Genomic DNA, 17,449 nt, shown 5'->3' with positions numbered 1-17,449 from the left:
CATACTCCTGCGAATTTTGACACAACCCAAATTTGAAAAAGAGCAATTAGATTCTTGCGTACAAAACGGTAAATATTCTAATTAGGGAGATAAAATGTTGCTTTCTTTAGGATCCTTGAAAAGAGCTGTACATTGAGCTCTTGCAATAAGCACGTTTTTTAATTAAATTTTATATTTAAACAATATGTTGACTTAGTAATAAGGTGCATTGAATTTGACAGGACTTACTCCCAGGTAAGTGGATATAGTATTGCAGGCTGAGCAGATGATTTCATTGGCTAAAAGCAACTTGGTGATGAACCTTAGTATCCCTAGTGTATGCCAAATGTAATGTATGATATACAGAGTATATGTTTCCCCTCCCCTCCCGCAGACCGTTGGACCCAGGAAGATATGCTCACCCTCTTGGAGTGCATGAAGAACAATCTGCCCTCCAATGACGGCAGCAAGTTCAAAACCACCGAATCCCACCTGGACTGGGACAAAGTTGCCTTCAAGGACTTTTCCAGTGAGATGTGCAAGATGAAGTGGAATGAGATCTCCAATGAGGTAGCCTTTTGTATACTTGATATGGGTCTGTGACATGAAATGTCGTTTAGTATGAGGATGGGGCACTTCTTTGGGCTGGGCTCTCTGGTCTGCTGCAGGGCTGCCTTGATCTGAATGCTGGGTCCTAAGACTTTGCCAGTGTGACAGCAAGGCAGGAGTGCTGCTTCCTTCCCTGGTTCTTCTGTGTCTTCTGTCTTGCCCGTAATGTTCTCCCTTCTTTATCAGATGCCCACATCTCTTTCAAGTCCCTCTCCATCCACATACCACCAAAACTACCTGCCTCTTGCTGCCAGTTCCCATCTGCCCGATCACTCATCTTAATCACATCCTCTCTATCGCCTTCATCTTTGCCTGGGCAGGCAAAGGGCTGGCTGCCTGCCTTCTTATTAACTCTCCACATCCATGTCACATTTTGGCTGCAGTCCTAGATCCACTTACCTGAGAGCAAGCCCCATTGATCTCAGGATTGCACTGTCGAATGTCTTGATGGTATGAATGAAATCACTATTGCTACTACAAAGGCAGTCCTCGAGGAGATTCTGTTTTTGACCATTAAGTCATTGTGCTTCAGTAAGAAAAGAGGAGGTAAGAAGGGAGGCTGCAGCAGGAAGCTGAAGAACCGTGGCTGGCAAAAGACAGATTGGGATGTAGAGAGAAATCTGGGCAAGATTTCTGGCAGCAGACCACCAAGAGTTTCCAGCTCCCAGTAATTAAAACAACAGCAACGAAAAGCGCAAATCAGACTGCTGAAATAAATAAAAGCTTTTTGGGAAAACCAACCCCCTGTAACACTCAGTTCACATTCCAAAAACAAATTCCTGGGCTAAGCATGTGTTCATAGGTACTCTCTTCCTTTATTCTAATGGCTATTTTACATTGGGTTTCACTTGGTGGACTTTGGGGTGCTAGTAAAATAACACAAAGTAGATCCCACAAGCCTGAAGTTTGCTTACCCCAGCATTAGAAAATTTGTTAGGGTTGAAGTCGAGACAGATGGCATTTAGGAACGTCTTTCTTGCTGCAGAAATTTATTGTTCCACTTTAAGTGTTAAATATGCTATCTTTCTTGTCTTGCTAATTTAAAACCAAAAATTACTAGTTAATGTTACTGATGAGCAACTGATTTGATCTTGTATTTATTTGAGTTGTGCATAGAAATGTTTCCTGCTCACTGCAATTCTGTGTTTTTGGGTTCACTGTAAAATCCTTTCACCCTATGTACTAATGCAAATATAAACTTAGGCATTGACATACTGCTTAATCCCTTAAAGTTTATGACATTTCTAAGCATAAAAATGCAAAATCTCTAAGGTGCTGTAGGAGTCTGTTATTTTTGCTGGAACAGCTGTTCTTAGGAATTTGCTATTAATGGCCTTATTGAAACATAAAACCAGGCCCTAGTTTGTTTGAATGTGTGAGCTGAGCCCAGAAGACTAACCACAGTCGGTTAGCTGGCAACAAACCACAAAGTGAAGCATGGTTTGCTGTTGGCTTCTGCGAGCCATGACTTGTTTTAATTATGGCTTTGGTGTTACGACCAAAACAAACGGCCATGCTTAACTATGGTTTGTTTGCCCTAGTTACGCACCAAGCTGCGGGAGATTAGGCTAGAACAACTGCAGAACAATCTTAGGTTTTGGAGAAACCAGCTGACATGGTTTGCTTGCTTGTCTGTGAGATAAATCATGGTTGGTTAAGCAAGCCACGATTAAAACAAACCATGGATTACCATAATATGCAAACACAGCTATTGTATGTTTCGTGGCAGCTGTATGCTAGATGTTGCACAGAACATAAAGGCAACATGGTGCCTTCCCCAGAGAGAATACACTTCACAACCAACGCCCCAGACACATAGCTAATTTTAGGTAGTTACTAGCATAATGCACGAATGCAGCCAATGTATGTTTAGTGGCAGCTGTGTGCTAGGTGCTGTATGAAATGTAGAAGCAACAAATTGCCTTCCCATTTGACACTCCATGATGGATGCCCCAGGCACATAGGGGATTGTTAGAACTAATGATGAATCACCTGCTTGCTAATGCAACAAAGTCAATTTGCTTTTTGCCATAGACTCCATTAAGATGCCTGCTTTGAGAATTAAAGGATATGTAAGAACTTAGGTAGTTCCCCCATCCAAATACTGATCAAATTCAGACATGCTTAGCTGCAGCAAGGTGGTGGCTTCATAATGGGGGATTTGTATAAAAGTGCCCTTAGCTCTCAGTTCCGCTCACAAGTTCAGTCATTCAGTTGTGGTTGCTATGGTGTGCTAGTAAAGACTTGCAGCCCTGGAAATGGTTGATAATGCTGTTCTCTCCCCTGTCTCTGGTTGCATTTGCTGGTTGCTCCTGCAGGTGAGGAAGTTCCGAACCCTGACAGAACTGATTATGGACGCTGAGGAGCATGTGAAAAACCCATACAAGGGCAAAAAGCTGAAGGTAAGCGTTGACTCAGTGGAGGGAAAGGCTCATGAGAGAACATCTTCTGAATCTGGCTGGCTGCTCTGTTAACTTTCCTGCTTTGTTCCTGTGCTGCAGTGCTTGGCGGCCAGTGTTTCTTAACATTGCTGACCCCCATACAAGATCCCACAGGGCAGGGGTGGGTACCGAGATGCCCTCCAGATAAATGGGACTACAGCTCCCATCATTCCTGATAATTGTTCATGCTGGGTGTGGAGGTTGGAAATTGTAGTCCAAAAACATCTGATGGCACCATGGCAGGTGGTTCTGCCATAGGGGAGAAATAGTGGAATAGTGCAGCTTCCAGTGTCACACACCTGTGCTATAAACAATCCTCATTACACACACACACACGCATACACATACAGTGGTACCTCGGGTTACATATGCTTCAGGTTACAGACTCCGTTAACCCAGAAATAGTGCTTCAGGTTAAGAACTTTGCTTCAGGATGAGAACAGAAATTGTGCTCCGGGGGACAGGAGGCCCCATTAGCTAAAGTGGTGCTTCAGGTTACGAACAGTTTCAGATTAAGAATGGACCTTGGAACGAATTAAGTACTTAACCTGAGGTACCACTGTACACGTATACACACATGCATTTCAATTTGCAGTTATTGATATGGGTATCCCTTTAACGATCAGCAAAACGCTTTTTAAGAGTGCAGAAGGGTAGCACAATTGTATTGTCTCTCGCCCCTCCTCTCTCAATTAAAGCACTTAAAACCAGATTACTTCAAAGAATGTGAAAAATTGAGAATGAGTCACTCCCAAAGCATGTGCCAGGGAAGGAGCTCTCTGGGGGCAGGCAGGTAGAAATACATGAATGAGTCAAAGTTGCTAGAAGCTTCAAAGTGGCCATCTTTAACAGGAACCTGCCCACTGCAGCCTATTATTTTTATTTTATTTTATTAGCTATACCTCGCCCATCTGGCTGGGTTTTCCCAGCCACTCTGGGTAGCTTACAACATACCTAAAAACATAACAAAAACATCAATCCTTAAAAAAACTTGGATGTCTTCTAAAAGTCAGATAGTTGTTTGTTTCCTTGACATCTGAAGGGAAGCTTCTGCAGGGAGGGTACCACTACCGAGAAGGCCCTCTGCCTGGTTCCCTGTAACTTCGCTTTGCGCAGTGGGGGAACCAGCAGAAGACCCTTGGAGGAGGACCTCGAGTGTCCGGGCTGAGCGGTGGGGGTGGAGATTCTCCTTCAGGGCCGAGGCTGTTTAGGGCTTTGAAGGTCAGCACCAACACTTTGAATTAATTTGGGCATGCAAATCACACAAACAGCAATCATGTAGGGAGGGAGAGCAGGGATGGCCACATGTGGTGGGGGCACATCTGTTGAGGGGAGCCTTGCTGCAGGCATACCCCTATAGTATATGGGTGATAGAGGCGAGACCAGGGCAGATGGCCCTGCTTTGGCTCCATGCTGTAGCTTTCTCTGCAATTTGCATGCCGGAATAGGCCTTTTGTCTCTGCATGATCTACTGCTTTGGTCTTCCCTTCCGCCAGTCAGCATCTGATGAGGGGTAGGCATGTTTGCCACACCTGTGCCTTGGATGCCACCAGATCATTCAGTATTCTCCTAGATGAAGAGAATCAGCAGAATTCACCCCTGCACACTTGCATTTCTGCAGGGGTTACGGCTCTGGGCTTGCCTCCTTCCATTCAGGAGTCCTGCTTAAGACACAGTCCTTTGCATTAAGACACAGTCACTCGCAGAAGGTGACTGAGCAAAATCTGAGCATTGTGTTTGGTGACCCTCTTCTCTTTCCCCATGATGCCACAAGTTATATTCTCTCTTTCAACCAGTGTTTTCTAAAGAGGATGAAGTGAGGTTAATTCCATGAAAAGGCCAGACTCGAAACTAGATAGAAAACATGAGAATAATAATAATAGTAGCCCACCTTTTCCCCTGATGGGGCTCAAGGCAGTTCATATATAAAAACAAGAGTGGCTGAAAACATAGAGGAAACAATAATTAAAAAACAATTACACATTAATGGAATTAAATCTAAGCTGTTGCTATTATTACTATTGCAGTGCTCTAGTCAACAGGCTACTTTTGGTGGAAGTAGAGTCTTGAAAGGGTTGCCTGTTGACCAGGAAAAAAATGGGTTGGGTCTGCTTTTGTTTCTTTCTAGCAGCAGCTTTAAGTGGCAGGAATGAGCAAGAAACTTTCATAGAAAAAAGCATTACCACCAACTCGTGTCTACTCACAAGGGTTTAGGAGCTAGAAGAGAAAGCTGAAGAAGAGAAAGCTAGAAGAAAGCTGACAGGCCTACATATCATTCCACGATGTAGAGTAAAACAAAATTGGAACTCACTTTCAGCTTCGTTAGGCCAACCTAAATGTCACAAAATTAGTCTGCAAGCTTTTGAGTTCCTCAGAACACTTCATCAGGATAGTGAATTATGTGTGTGTAGGGAGAGTTGATGTAGAATCCATGGAGTCAGCCTTTAAGATGAAATGTGAAAGTTACAGGCATCCAAATGAGGGTTTCTCTAGGAGCTCTGCAGATTTCAGGTTGCACCAAATGCCGCCAAGGGCTTCTGGGAAGAAAACACTTTCCCCCTATCCCCCTCCCCTTCCTTTGTTTGCAATCTATCCTAATGAAGGGTTCTGGAGAAAAAAATCACGCTCTTTTGTGACATTTAGTTGGTCTTTAATAAAGGTATGGGCCTAACATCAATTTTAGATTTACCCTTTTGTGTTGCCCGTATCTGCTGTTCTTCCGTGAGTGCTCATGCACTCTGAAGACTGCCTGAGGTGCCATGTGGAAGATTTACACACACACACACACACACACACACACACACACAAAAACCCCACCTTGGCGCCCTTTTTCTGAGTCATTCTTATTTGGAGCACTGCCAGTTGCTTGAACTGTTGGTTTTCAGTCAGAGCTGTTTTTTCAACACCTGTGCTTTTCTCCTCTTCTTTGGGTGTTTCCTGTTTTAGGAGGTCACAAAATGAAAATTGAATTTCTCAGATCTGCTTTTCGAACAAATGGGACGGAAGCACAAATCGGGGAGGGGGGGCGCTTGAACCCGAGGCATGGTGCCCTGCGCATGCATTTTAGCCATGGCAACCGTATTTCTTGCAGTTCCCAGGCGTGGCCCTGTCAACCAGGCATTAAAGAAACTATAAATCCAGCTTAAGAAAAACCTGTAACTGAGAGATACCAATTTTTTATTTCTTAGATTTATACACCACCCTTCATCGTAAGATCTCGGGCCGCTCACACAATAAAATACAGAAACAAGTAAATGAGCAAAACAAAACAGCAAAACAATAACCTCCCACAGACACCTTTAAAAGACTGTAGAATATTAATCAACCTGAGGACTGGTTGAAGAGGAACATTTTTGCCTGGTGCCGAAACTTATATAACGCATCCTCTCTTTAAAATGTTTATGCCCTGCTTTTCCTTAGAAAAGTTTAAGGCAGCTCACAAACAGGAGCCATAAAATTCAGTGAAATCAGAAGACACATTTGAGAGGAGTTGGAGTAGAGTTGCTCCGAGCTGTTGCTCTTGAACTCCCTGCCCCCTTCTGCATGAGTAGGACGTTCACATAGAATCTTTAAGAGTTGGAAAGGACCCAAGGGGCATCTAGTCCAACCCCCTGCAATGCAAGAATCTCAGCTAAAGCCAAGTGTTTACCAGCCATGTGTTACAACAGTGAGTGGCTGGGTGGGAAGCTTGTGGGACCCAGGTCCTCACTGCACATTGCAGCCATGCCTTCTGTCATTGGTGCTCAGGGTGGAAATGCTTCCACACCAGATGGCTCTCCTCATGTGCGCTGGTGGAGTTCCTCCCTTCCAGTGTACAGATGCTCTGCCTGTGTGTTGCAGTGAGGTCAGGTGACATGGCCACTGCATGACTCTATATGGTGCTTTGAAGTCCCAACAATTGGCTGATTGTCTGTCGGGACTTCAAAGCACCACCCAGAGTTCTTCTCAAGCCCCTGCATTTTGGCCCAGCCCAGATGCCTGTTTATTTGCCTATCTGTGACACTGGGTAATTGGCAGGTGGTCCCCAAAGGCCTAGAGGCCTTAATGGGTCATCGGGTTTCGTTCAGATGCAGGATCTTTCCCTTACCCTGCTGCTACCGGACACTTTAAGCTGGAGGTGCCAGGGATTGAATCTGGGGCCTTCTGCATCTTCCACGGAGATACAGCCTCTACCTTTGGAACAGTATGGGAGCAGGAGCAGTATCTTGGGGCTTAAAATTTGGCCTCTTAATGGCATTTTAACACAGAAGGAATCTTAACCTGCCTTTTCCTCAAAGCCTTTGCGTTGTTTTCTCCCCCAGTCCCTTTATTGCAAATAAGCCAAAGTATGTGTTGTTGAAATAGTCGTGAATTCTTCCACTGCCTTGCATTGGCTGTTTCCATATTTATTTTATTAGACAGCCCCCACTTGAGGTAGGGGGCCTGTTCTTTGTAAACTGTATACATAGATGGCGCTGTGTAAATAACACTGATAGAGTTTACATGTGCTGACCTATCTTGTGCATCAATTTAATCTGGCTCAAGCAGGGACTGAGTAGTTTACAATATTAAAAGAAGTAAGAAAAATAGTGGTGAAAGAAATGGGCCACTAAAAGCCATATCTGGATGCTAAAATCCTTTTGCTTTTTTTAAAAAGGTAAAAAACAACAACACCTGATTGACTTGCTGTCTGCAGCTTGTTTTAGTCTCTTGCCTTCTGGAGAATCCCTGTCTCCATTCACAACCACTGTTGTCCCTTTAAGCTCATGCCCATGACTAGCCAATTATGGTGGCTCTAATTAATTAACTTTTTCTCATCTTTTAATTCTGATTTAATTCTTTTGATTCACTTTCTGATTGGGGTGGAGTTTGTGGGTGGGAGAAAAACCCCCAAACATTTTTTTTCCTCATTTGCTATGAGGTAAGGTCTAGTTGCTGCAGTCAGTGTGCATAGGGTTACATGGGAATGATTTGCTTCTGAAAAGTACTAACTAGATTTGGGGTGAGAAACCTGCATCTCACTGCCCTTTGGTGTAGTTCCATGGGGCTGCCTGCAAGTGATCAATTCAGCCCTATGTTAGTAGGGAGCAAAAATGATGGGACTCTCCGTGTCCCCCATAAAAAAATACAGTGGGGAGCATGAGCACACACAGAACAAAATGGAGATGGCGTGGAACAGAAAGAGTTACACGATGCTAATTTAACACGTTTTGTGGACTTCTGACCAGGTAGGCTCGAAACGATAAACCTTCCTTGTTGCTTCCTTTCCTGTCCCTATTCAGAAGCATCCCGACTTCCCCAAGAAACCTTTGACTCCATATTTCCGTTTCTTCATGGAGAAGCGAGCAAAGTATGCTAAGCTACACCCAGAAATGAGCAATCTGGATCTCACCAAGATACTATCCAAAAAGTATAAGGAGCTCCCTGAAAAGAAGAAGGTGAGCAAATGAACACGGAGGCTGTGGAAAGTGCCGCATATGAGCATCTGCAGGGATGCAGCTCTCTGTGCTGTGGGGAGCATCCTAGTGCTTGTTCCCCTTTCTCTGCAGGCCAGATTTTCCCAGCTTGGGACTGATGGGAGCTGTAGTCCAAAGCATTTGGAATGTGCTGGGTTGGGGAAGGATTCTTTTGCAGAAGGCAGCGTCAGCAAGGTGCTCTTGGGAGTCTTATGCAAAAGGGCCTTCTGCAAGGAAAAGTCCCTTCCCTCAATTACCCTGCAGTGTTCAGAAACCAAGCCAAAATGTATGACAACCCCCCCCCCCCAATCATTTGGATGCTTCCCTTCAGCTGCAGTTCGGCAATGGCTGGAAATGTTTAGGGCCTTGAAAATGGAGTTTGCTTTACTGCGAAAGCCCATTTTATAGGATGCCATCGTTCTGGGATGACTACTCCCAGAACTCACTTCAACCTCTTACGGGTTGTAGTCAGCTAAGCTCTATTCAGAGTCAGTCCCATGCAATAAATGATCCCAAAGTTAGTCGTGTCCATTAACTTCAAGAGGTCAGCTCTGAATGGGGCTATTGCAGAATGCCACCTTGTGTTTTTACATATACAAGGCGGGTTAATTGGGAGGTTGAAGTGTCTGTTTTTAGCTTAGGGAGCACATGTACTGCTTGATGTTTCTTTTAGCAAAAATGGGTTCCTAGGTGCCATCTTACCTGTTGGCACCTTCCAGTTTCCCAGCCTTGAATGATGTATGGCAGGGTGCAGGAACATCTGGCCCTGAGGCGGGCTTTGTGCCTCCTCTTTATTGAGCCCTCGGGCCACTCTGTAGGCAGCCCCTTTTTCCCCAGGCCACATCCTTCCCTGGCCCTGCTCCTATTGCACCCTTGCACACATGCTTTTGCCTGGCTGACTTACGGCCTTGAGCTGCAATAGTGCCTCTTTGCTTGCCTGGATGGAGAGAGGGGTGTGTGCATTGTATGTAGAAACTTCTTGACTTCTGCAAGTCAAGAGTCACAACTATAGACCCTCCCGCTTTTGCTTTTGGCCCTGCCCACCACTTGCATGTGGCCTCTGGAAGGTTGCCCATGAGGGAATGTGGCCCCTGGACTGTAAAAGGCACCCCATCCCTGATGTGAGGTGTCTTCTCCACTATGGAGGCCAGAGAGAGCAAGAGGGTGTCTGTCTGTGTGAATGGTTGTGCTCGCTTTCTCCACCCCTCCTAGTCTCCTGAGGGGCTTGAGAGCATGCAACAGTTTCCCCAAAGATGGCAGTTCATCTGCCTGTTTAACCTTCATGCCACTACATGCCTGCTCATGCCACTCCCAGAGACTAGCAGATGCCACAGGGCTTTGTTTCCTTGGCTTGCTGAGGGTCTAGGCTTCTAAAAGTAGCAGGAAGGAGGTGGTCTCAAGGAATGGAGGAGGGCCTAAAGAGCTGCACAGTTCTGCCCCCTCCTGCTTCATGTATTAGGAGTGCTTTAGTTGTGGCTGTTCCTGGAAACTTGTCAACTTTTCCTGTCTCACCTGTAGTCAACACCTCCCCCCCCTTTTTTTGTTTGTCTTCTAGATGAAGTACATCCAAGACTTCCAGCGAGAGAAACAAGATTTTCAGCGAAATTTGGCAAGATTTAGGTAAGAGTTATCTAAGCAATAGCTTCACCTTTTGCACGTCAGGTGTGGCTGTGGATTTCAGTTGTAGACATGTACCAAAATTTACTTACGTTAACTTTGCTGCAAAAAGCTGCTTTGTTTTGGTGATAAGGGACTAAAAAGGTGCATAATCTGCAATGTAGGAACCTCTTTTCTTTTCTGTCTGGAAACCTGGGTCAACAAATGGCAAAATTCACAAATGAATATATTCTTCAGGCAGGTAGAATAATTTCCATCTGAAAGGGTACCTTCTTATGAGAAGAGCCTGAATCAAATTAGCGGCTTCTTTCAGTATTTGAGAGGTGGGAATGATGCATGGGGCTTTAAAGGAAGTGGATAATGTGTTTCTGTGTTTCGTATGGTTCTGGTACTGCCACTGCCTTACCGTTTCGCCCCCACCCCCTGTTACTTTTGCTCTGTGAAGGGAAGACCACCCCGACCTCATTCAAAATGCCAAGAAGTCTGATATCCCAGAGAAACCCAAGACTCCTCAACAGCTCTGGTACACTCATGAGAAGAAGATCTACCTGAAAGTGCGCCCTGATGTAAGTAGGTGGTGTAAGAGACTTGCATAAGGAGAGCCCACAAGGAGGAAACGTGGGTGGGGATTTGGGGGGGGGGGGAGAACGATGACACACAGCTGTGTTCCTGAAAAGGAGGACAATGAAGGAATGTAAGGAAGGATATGCATTCTGTACCCAGTAAATCCAGATTTTGCTCTTAGACTGATACACAGACTTAATTTTATTTCTGGGTACTCCACTGTGTTAGTACCACTTTACAGCTGGAGCAGAAACAAGTGGCAAAAGACTTGTCTGTTTGGGCCGCCGATGGGATATCATATTTTGAATTTTATTTTTTAAACCTTCATTTCACACAACCCACATGTTAGAAGGAAATGTTCATTGTAAGCAATGCTGTTTTCCTACATGAAGGGGTATTAAAATAACAACAACAACAATGGAGGAGGAAGTTTTCAAATATGCAATCCCTCCCCCTATTGAAAATCTAGAAAAAGCTTTGCCTCTTGATTCTGCTGAGTATATAATGCAGTTCCCTAAGGTGATGCCCTCTAGGTGCTTTGGATACAGCTCCCATCAGCCCCCACCAGCTTGGCTGTGGTGGCTTGGGCTGATAGGAGCTGTAGTCCAAAGCATCCAGGTTTGAGGAAAGCTGGTGTTACCTGTTCCTGAGAGAGCTAGAGAAGTGATAGGGGGAAATAGCAAGTGAAATGATCAGGAAAACGGAGGAGCCCCTTTCTAATGAAACAAAGGCTTAGGAAACTGATCCGTTAAGAATTTAGGGTGATCCAGTTTTACATCACGGGAAAATAAACTGTGAAACTCACTGCCACAGAGTATTGGTGATGATTGATAGACATAAATGGCTTTGAAAGAATTGTAGGCGGTTTGTAGATAATATTAGTAGTAGAGTGGGTTGCCAGAGACAAAACACAACCAATGCCAGTGGCTTGAGGACAAACAGGAAATCTCATTCTCCAGCTTGCCTGCAGGCATCTAGAGGGGCTGATATTGGAGACAGCTAGGCTAAATAAATCTGATCCAGTCCTTAGTGTTTGTATGTAAAGTTTGCATGCAGTTTGTTTAGCTTTGTATTCTCTGCTGCTGTAATTCATATCTGGATATTTGGTCCTCTGGGTCAGAAACAGGAATAGAGTGAGGAAAAGGACATGAGACCTATGGCCCATGAGGGCTAGAAATATTCTTAGTATTTAAAAATAAACATTTAAGGTTCTCAGGTTGCCTTGTTTGATGCTAGATATCAGATTTTTATGTAGCAAGTAAGCAAACCCATAGATTGCGGGTTTATATATTTCCTGAGTATTGGGCTTTTTCGCTCCCTTTAAAGGAGCCTGAGGAAAACTTTTTTTTTTCTAACTTGCCTTTCCAAAAGTGTAGCTTAGCTCACTGCCGTACCAATAGGGTGGGCAGTCCATCCCCTTTTGCTTCCTCCCCTATTTTTTCATTTTTACCTATTTTTTTATTACTATTATTATTTCCCCTTCCTCACCTGGGTTTTTCAGGCCACCACGAAGGAGCTGAAGGATTCGTTGGGCAAGCAATGGTCTCAGCTCTCGGACAAAAAAAGGCTGAAATGGATTCATAAGGCTCTGGAGCAGCGGAAGGAGTATGAGGTAGGGAACACTCAACAGTTCCCCTCCATCTTCTCCCCCCTGTGCTCAGCCCGGCCTTGTCGCAGCTGTAGAAACCCAGCCGCGCTCCGAGAGCCGACTTCTGGGCATCGCTCCCTCGGAAGGGAGTTGCAAAGCAACTCCTCCTTTGCTTCTTCTGCCAAGTGTTTAAAACTGGTCAGGGTAGCACAGGTGGGCCCCCCCCCCTGCCCTGTCCACAGTCCCAGAGCCTAGGGAGGGTATTCTACCAGCCTGCCTCTGCCACGCTAAACGCCCCGTGTGTTTTCTGCCCACAGGAAGTGATGCGGGATTATATCCAGAAGCACCCAGAGATGAACTTCGAGGAAGGTGCGCCCCCTCGCTCCACCCTGACTAAAGCGGAGAGGCAGCTGAAGGACAAGTTTGATGGGCGACCCACCAAGCCGCCTCCGTAAGTTGCCGTGCCCTTGAGAACTGGGTTTGGTAGTTAGGGAGGAGTTGCGAGGGCACTTGGGCATTTCCACATTGGTAAATGTAATTCATATTGGGCTGGAACTATATGCCAATAAAAATATACCCAGGTGGGAGGGCGACATCTGCCATCCACCCAATGTCTGCTTGTTGTGGGAAGATGCCCATGCGTTAGACGTAAAGGTGGGATGGACGCAGGTTCAAAGCCCTGCTCAGACGTGAAGCTCACAGCGCATGGGCCAGTCACTGCAAACTTAAAATCTTCTTCGCAGGACTCCTGTGAGGCTAAAATGGGGGTGGGACACATGCTATCTTGGCTCCTTAAATGAAGACAAGATACAAATTTATTGAGTTACCCAAGACTGGACACTCACTTCTCCATGTGTCCATGCTCTCCTCACTTGATGAAGGGAGTCTTTCTATTGGCAGCTTCCTTGAGTCCCTGCCTGACGTTCGACATTGAGATGGGAGTGGTGCATCTCACATGTGCGCATAAACACACCCTGGTAGGACTCTCCTTTTAGCCTACCTCAGCTGGTTGCTCAGGGTATCAGAAGGAGATTGACAAGTCCCCACATTTCTCCATGACCACCATCACTTGCAGCCTTCCTGTGAGATTAGCCGAGGAGTTCCTCTTCAGGATCTCCCTTCATACATCTCTCTTGAGTTGTGTGTTTTTTCCTGATCTGCTACCCATCTTCATACCGAGGAGTAGGCCTTTCCTCATGGGGAAGCCTTTGCTTCCAGTAGGTGTTAGGTGCTTCTGCTGGCAAGGGGGTTGTCCCCTCCTCCTGAGTCATGTGCTAGGAAAACACAGTTGCCCACCATTTTTGTACTTGGGCTGCTGTTCACCTCTTGAATCCACCCCACTGCTTCACTCTCCTCTGGAAATATTTTCCTGCGTTCCACAGCCTCCGTGCAGAGGAGGCTCCCTGAAACCCTGATGCAAAAGCCAATTCAGATATCTTTGCATTGGTGGTTTTCTCTTGATTTCCTGCCAGTGTGTCAAGTATTAAATGGATGTCATTTATGTTGTAGTTCCACACAATATCTATTGTATTTTCTAGTCATTTTTTATAGTTGGAAGCCGCGCCAAGTGGTGTGTAAGGGTTGGGGGTATGAATCCTGATATCAAATAAATAAATCCATTGACTTAACTTTTTCTCTAGAAACCTGGGGTTCTTGATCAAGGCCACAGAGTTGTCTCGTGTTCAGGGTTGTACTAAAAAGATACTAAAATTCTGTGCCAAGAGAACTCTAGCAGCTTGAACTGTATAAGCTGACTTCCTCATTTCTCTTAAGCTGCAGGCTGCTCCTTACTTGATTGAACGCTCTTCCATTTTTATTTTTAAAAAACCATACACATATTTTTTTTGCTTGGTACGTTTATATCTAACTTTCCTTCCATCATGGAACTCAAAGGAGGATACAAGGAGTTCCCAGTTCAGTCTCTCATCCAGGCAATGACCTGCCTGCCCCATACCTCCTTCAGCAAGGTGTCCGCATCATCTACCTTCAGACCATGCCTTCGAAGAAAATTATCATCTTTAGAAAATGCTAATAAGAAGGCAAGGCTAGAATCCTGCTCTGAAGTCTTAGTTTTTTACATGAAGTGATTTTTATTTAAGGTTAAGTCTTCAAACATTTTTGGCTGACTGCAGAAAATACCCTGATTTTAATTGGGTAGCAGATTAAGCTTCTTTTTAAAAAATAAGCGATTATTTTAATGCAGGTACATAGAAAAGCAGTAAGTGGCAGGTGCCATCTCAGGGGAGACTTCTCTTTAACAGGAGGGGTGCCTTTTCTAAGATGGTGCCTGCTATGACACATATCAATTAATTTTAAAAAAGAAAACAGTAGGGTTCCCCTCCTTGTTTTCCTGTTTATGGACATTTATGCAGATTTAATCTGTTGATTTGGGGTGCATTCCTAATCCCATTTAATGTGTGAGTAAGCCCCATTGAATTCTATAGGACTTACTTCCAAGTAGACAGGGTTAGTTTTTTTTACAAACTGCACCCCTGCAGCAGAAAGCCAGGTTATGGGGAGAGAATTAAAAAAGCATTCTGAAAGAGCTGAAAAAACCTATTTGTCCGGCAAAACCAGGAAACTTCATAAACTGGAAGCAGTGTGTGTTCCTCACCCAACCACTTCCTTTCACGACACCCATGTTTAAGAGGGCTGTGACATTTTATTTGGCTAATAACCTTTGTGTACTTACGACCAAGACTGCCTTGGGAATTGGCTGGGGGAGAAGGTCCAGAGTAACAAAAGGGGGGGAAACCCTAGGCGTGGGCCTGAGGGAAGTTTAGGAGGGTATTTTCTCTCTGTTGATTACGTCCTTACATATCTTAATCCCAAGACAATAATAAGAATAAAGGCTTTAGAGCTCAAAATCCAACATCATGAATAAGGCCCAGAAATCAAAATCAGGATGGGGAACCTGTGAGGCAAAAGTGGGTAGTATAATAGATGTGACTCTTAACCTTTGTACAGTAGACACCACTGAACCCATGCGAAAGCCAATGACATATACTCCTATTTATTCATATAATCCACATTATTGCATTCATAGTAAGGGCTGGAGGTGGAAATTAAGACACCCCCCCAAAAAAAATATGTGTGGTGGTGGTGGGTTATGAGAGTGTGGGAGAAGCACTTCAGGCAGCAGTTTTGTGTGGCTTATTCTTATGTTTACATAAATTTCCCCAAGTGCTAACTTAATGGGTTGGTGCTATATAAAAGGAAATTGTTGTTTTAGGAATAGTTACTCGCTTTACTGTGCTGAACTGATGGCAAACATGAAAGATGTCCCAAGCACAGAACGGATGGTGCTCTGCAGTCAGCAGTGGAAGCTCCTTTCCCAGAAGGAAAAAGACGCCTACCACAAAAAGTGTGATCAGGTGAGCCTGGCCCTTATAAGGGTGTGTTGAAAAAGGGAAAGGATTAAAAATAATGCCCAGAGACAAATTATGGGTAGACTTTAGTGGTTCTATATATCAGGCAGGTTCCAGCTGTTACTACATACCCTGCTGCTGATAATGGATTTAATTTGCCTCAGTTTGGGGGTGCAGTTTTGTTTTTTAAGCCACCCACAGATTTGGTTTCTCTGATTTGCTGGGTGCGAGCAAAATTCTATCTTCCCCAGTGTTTGAACAGAGTATGAAAATCAAAACAAGCACATGGACGGGCAAGTGATGGGTTGGGGTTTTTCGGGGTGTTGTTTTTTTAAAAAAAGCAAATCAGTTGGTCACTGCCACTCCTCTTGTCTCAGATAACTTGGCTGAAATTGCAGTCTTCTTCAGACTGCTTTTCTTCCCTGTTTTTGTTTGTTTGTTTTAAATGGTGGTGCTTTCTAGTAACTTGCAGGGGGATGTAGTCTGCCATCCATCCTCAAGCCCAGGCCCTGTGTGAAGTTCATCCTGGATGTGGAGAAGCAAAACTCCCATGAATTCTGCAAACAAGCAGAAGACCCCTGAAATTTGGAGAGTAAAAATGCCCTTCAATGGTGGAGGGGACTTTTCTTTATATGGGTTGCTCCTCCTGCCTGTTTGGTCAGGCACGGCCATGTCGGCCCTTGCAGTTTTTCCTCCTTCCTGTGGGAGGAAGCCCCACCCGGTTGCAGTCCTGCCTGCTCCACAGCAGCAGAGGTTTTTTTTTCTAGAGCTCTGGCTCCTCTCAGAGGCTGAAATATTTGGAGAGGGAAGGGGAGTCCAGTTGCTTAATTCAGTGCTGGTCAGAAGGTAGATCGAGAGCTACTGAGCTACTGGGTTGCTTGAAGTAGATCGGCAGGAATTTCTAGCTTAACAATGGCAGGAAGAAAATCAATCCACCCCTGCCCTAAATTGTAGTCCTGAAATGAAGATCAGGGTTGTTGTTTTTTGCTGGGGTGGGGGGGGGGGAGAGGCAACCAGGAGTTGGTTTTTCTGTGGCAAGACTGAGCTCACTTCAGTTTTTGTACTTAAATCTCTGGGTTCAGAATATTTTTAATTTCTATGCCTTTCGCACCTGGCTTCAGTTGTTACAAAAGAAGCAACAAACAAACAAACCCAAAGTCTGGCTCAACTCAGGGCAGTTTACATAAGTTTCCCATTTATCGGGGATTAATTGATTGTCTCTGTTAATTGTTTTCTGGCATTGATTGATCTAATGCATTTATCAACTGCGAATTGCCTCAGAATCAATTTCCCCTCAGCTTGATGAGTTGCTGTTTAAATCATTGGTAGCTGCGCTTGTTTAAAATTCCCTCCAACCCGAGATGCATCCGTGGCAAGCAAACAAGCTTTGCTAGGTGGCAGAAAAGATTGCCCGCTCTTGAGTCTGGAGAGGGGGAAAGCTAAGGCATGTGATGGAGGGTGTTGATGCAAGGACAAGGACAAGAGGGCTTTTTCCGGAGCTTCAAGTGGCCAAATGTTGAGGAGAATTCCCTGTGCTTTATCCAGCTGTACCAGCGCTAAACCTCCAGACTTGGAGACTTCTTCCTCTTCTCCTGACACACAAAAATCCCCTCAAATTTTTAATATGGCAGTTACAGTGGTTCTATCGATAGTCCAGGCTTTGGGCCTGCTGCTGCCTGTTCCTTACTACTTGAAGCTGTGGCGGCCATTTTAAGTAGCTCGGCTCTCCTCAGCAGTGACAGTGTGAGATAATGGCGGATTCGCCTGCTTTTTTGGCTGCTTTAACTAGGGCCTTTTCTGAGGTGGTTATATCCCACAGGCGGCAGGACCCCATTTCCCTCTTGAGTC

General features: G+C 44.9%; 1 protein-coding gene across 13 annotated transcripts in view; it reads left to right on the top strand.

The window, feature by feature from the left end:
• UBTF (upstream binding transcription factor) overlaps nucleotides 1-17,449 on the top strand; it is a 45,197-nt gene that overhangs the window by 5,900 nt on the left and 21,848 nt on the right. For 7 of the 13 annotated variants that reach the window (XM_083471645.1, XM_083471640.1, XM_083471641.1 and 4 more), the window contains exons 3-9: nucleotides 374-549; nucleotides 2,907-2,990; nucleotides 8,291-8,446; nucleotides 10,020-10,084; nucleotides 10,527-10,647; nucleotides 12,551-12,684; nucleotides 15,466-15,607. In XM_083471645.1, coding sequence (XP_083327771.1) covers nucleotides 374-549; nucleotides 2,907-2,990; nucleotides 8,291-8,446; nucleotides 10,020-10,084; nucleotides 10,527-10,647; nucleotides 12,551-12,684; nucleotides 15,466-15,607 — 878 coding nt within the window. Of the gene's footprint in view, nucleotides 1-373; nucleotides 550-2,906; nucleotides 2,991-8,290; nucleotides 8,447-10,019; nucleotides 10,085-10,526; nucleotides 10,648-12,146; nucleotides 12,258-12,550; nucleotides 12,685-15,465; nucleotides 15,608-17,449 lie in introns of all 13 variants that reach the window. The other 6 variants (XM_083471649.1, XM_083471638.1, XM_083471650.1 and 3 more) reach the window with 1 other exon arrangement.

Source organism: Podarcis liolepis (assembly GCF_965112155.1).
Source record: "Podarcis liolepis genome assembly, chromosome: 13".
NCBI classification, from domain to species: Eukaryota; Metazoa; Chordata; class Lepidosauria; order Squamata; family Lacertidae; genus Podarcis; species Podarcis liolepis.
The sequence above is the reverse complement of the archived record's forward strand: the minus strand, read 5'-3'. Positions and strand labels throughout refer to the sequence as shown.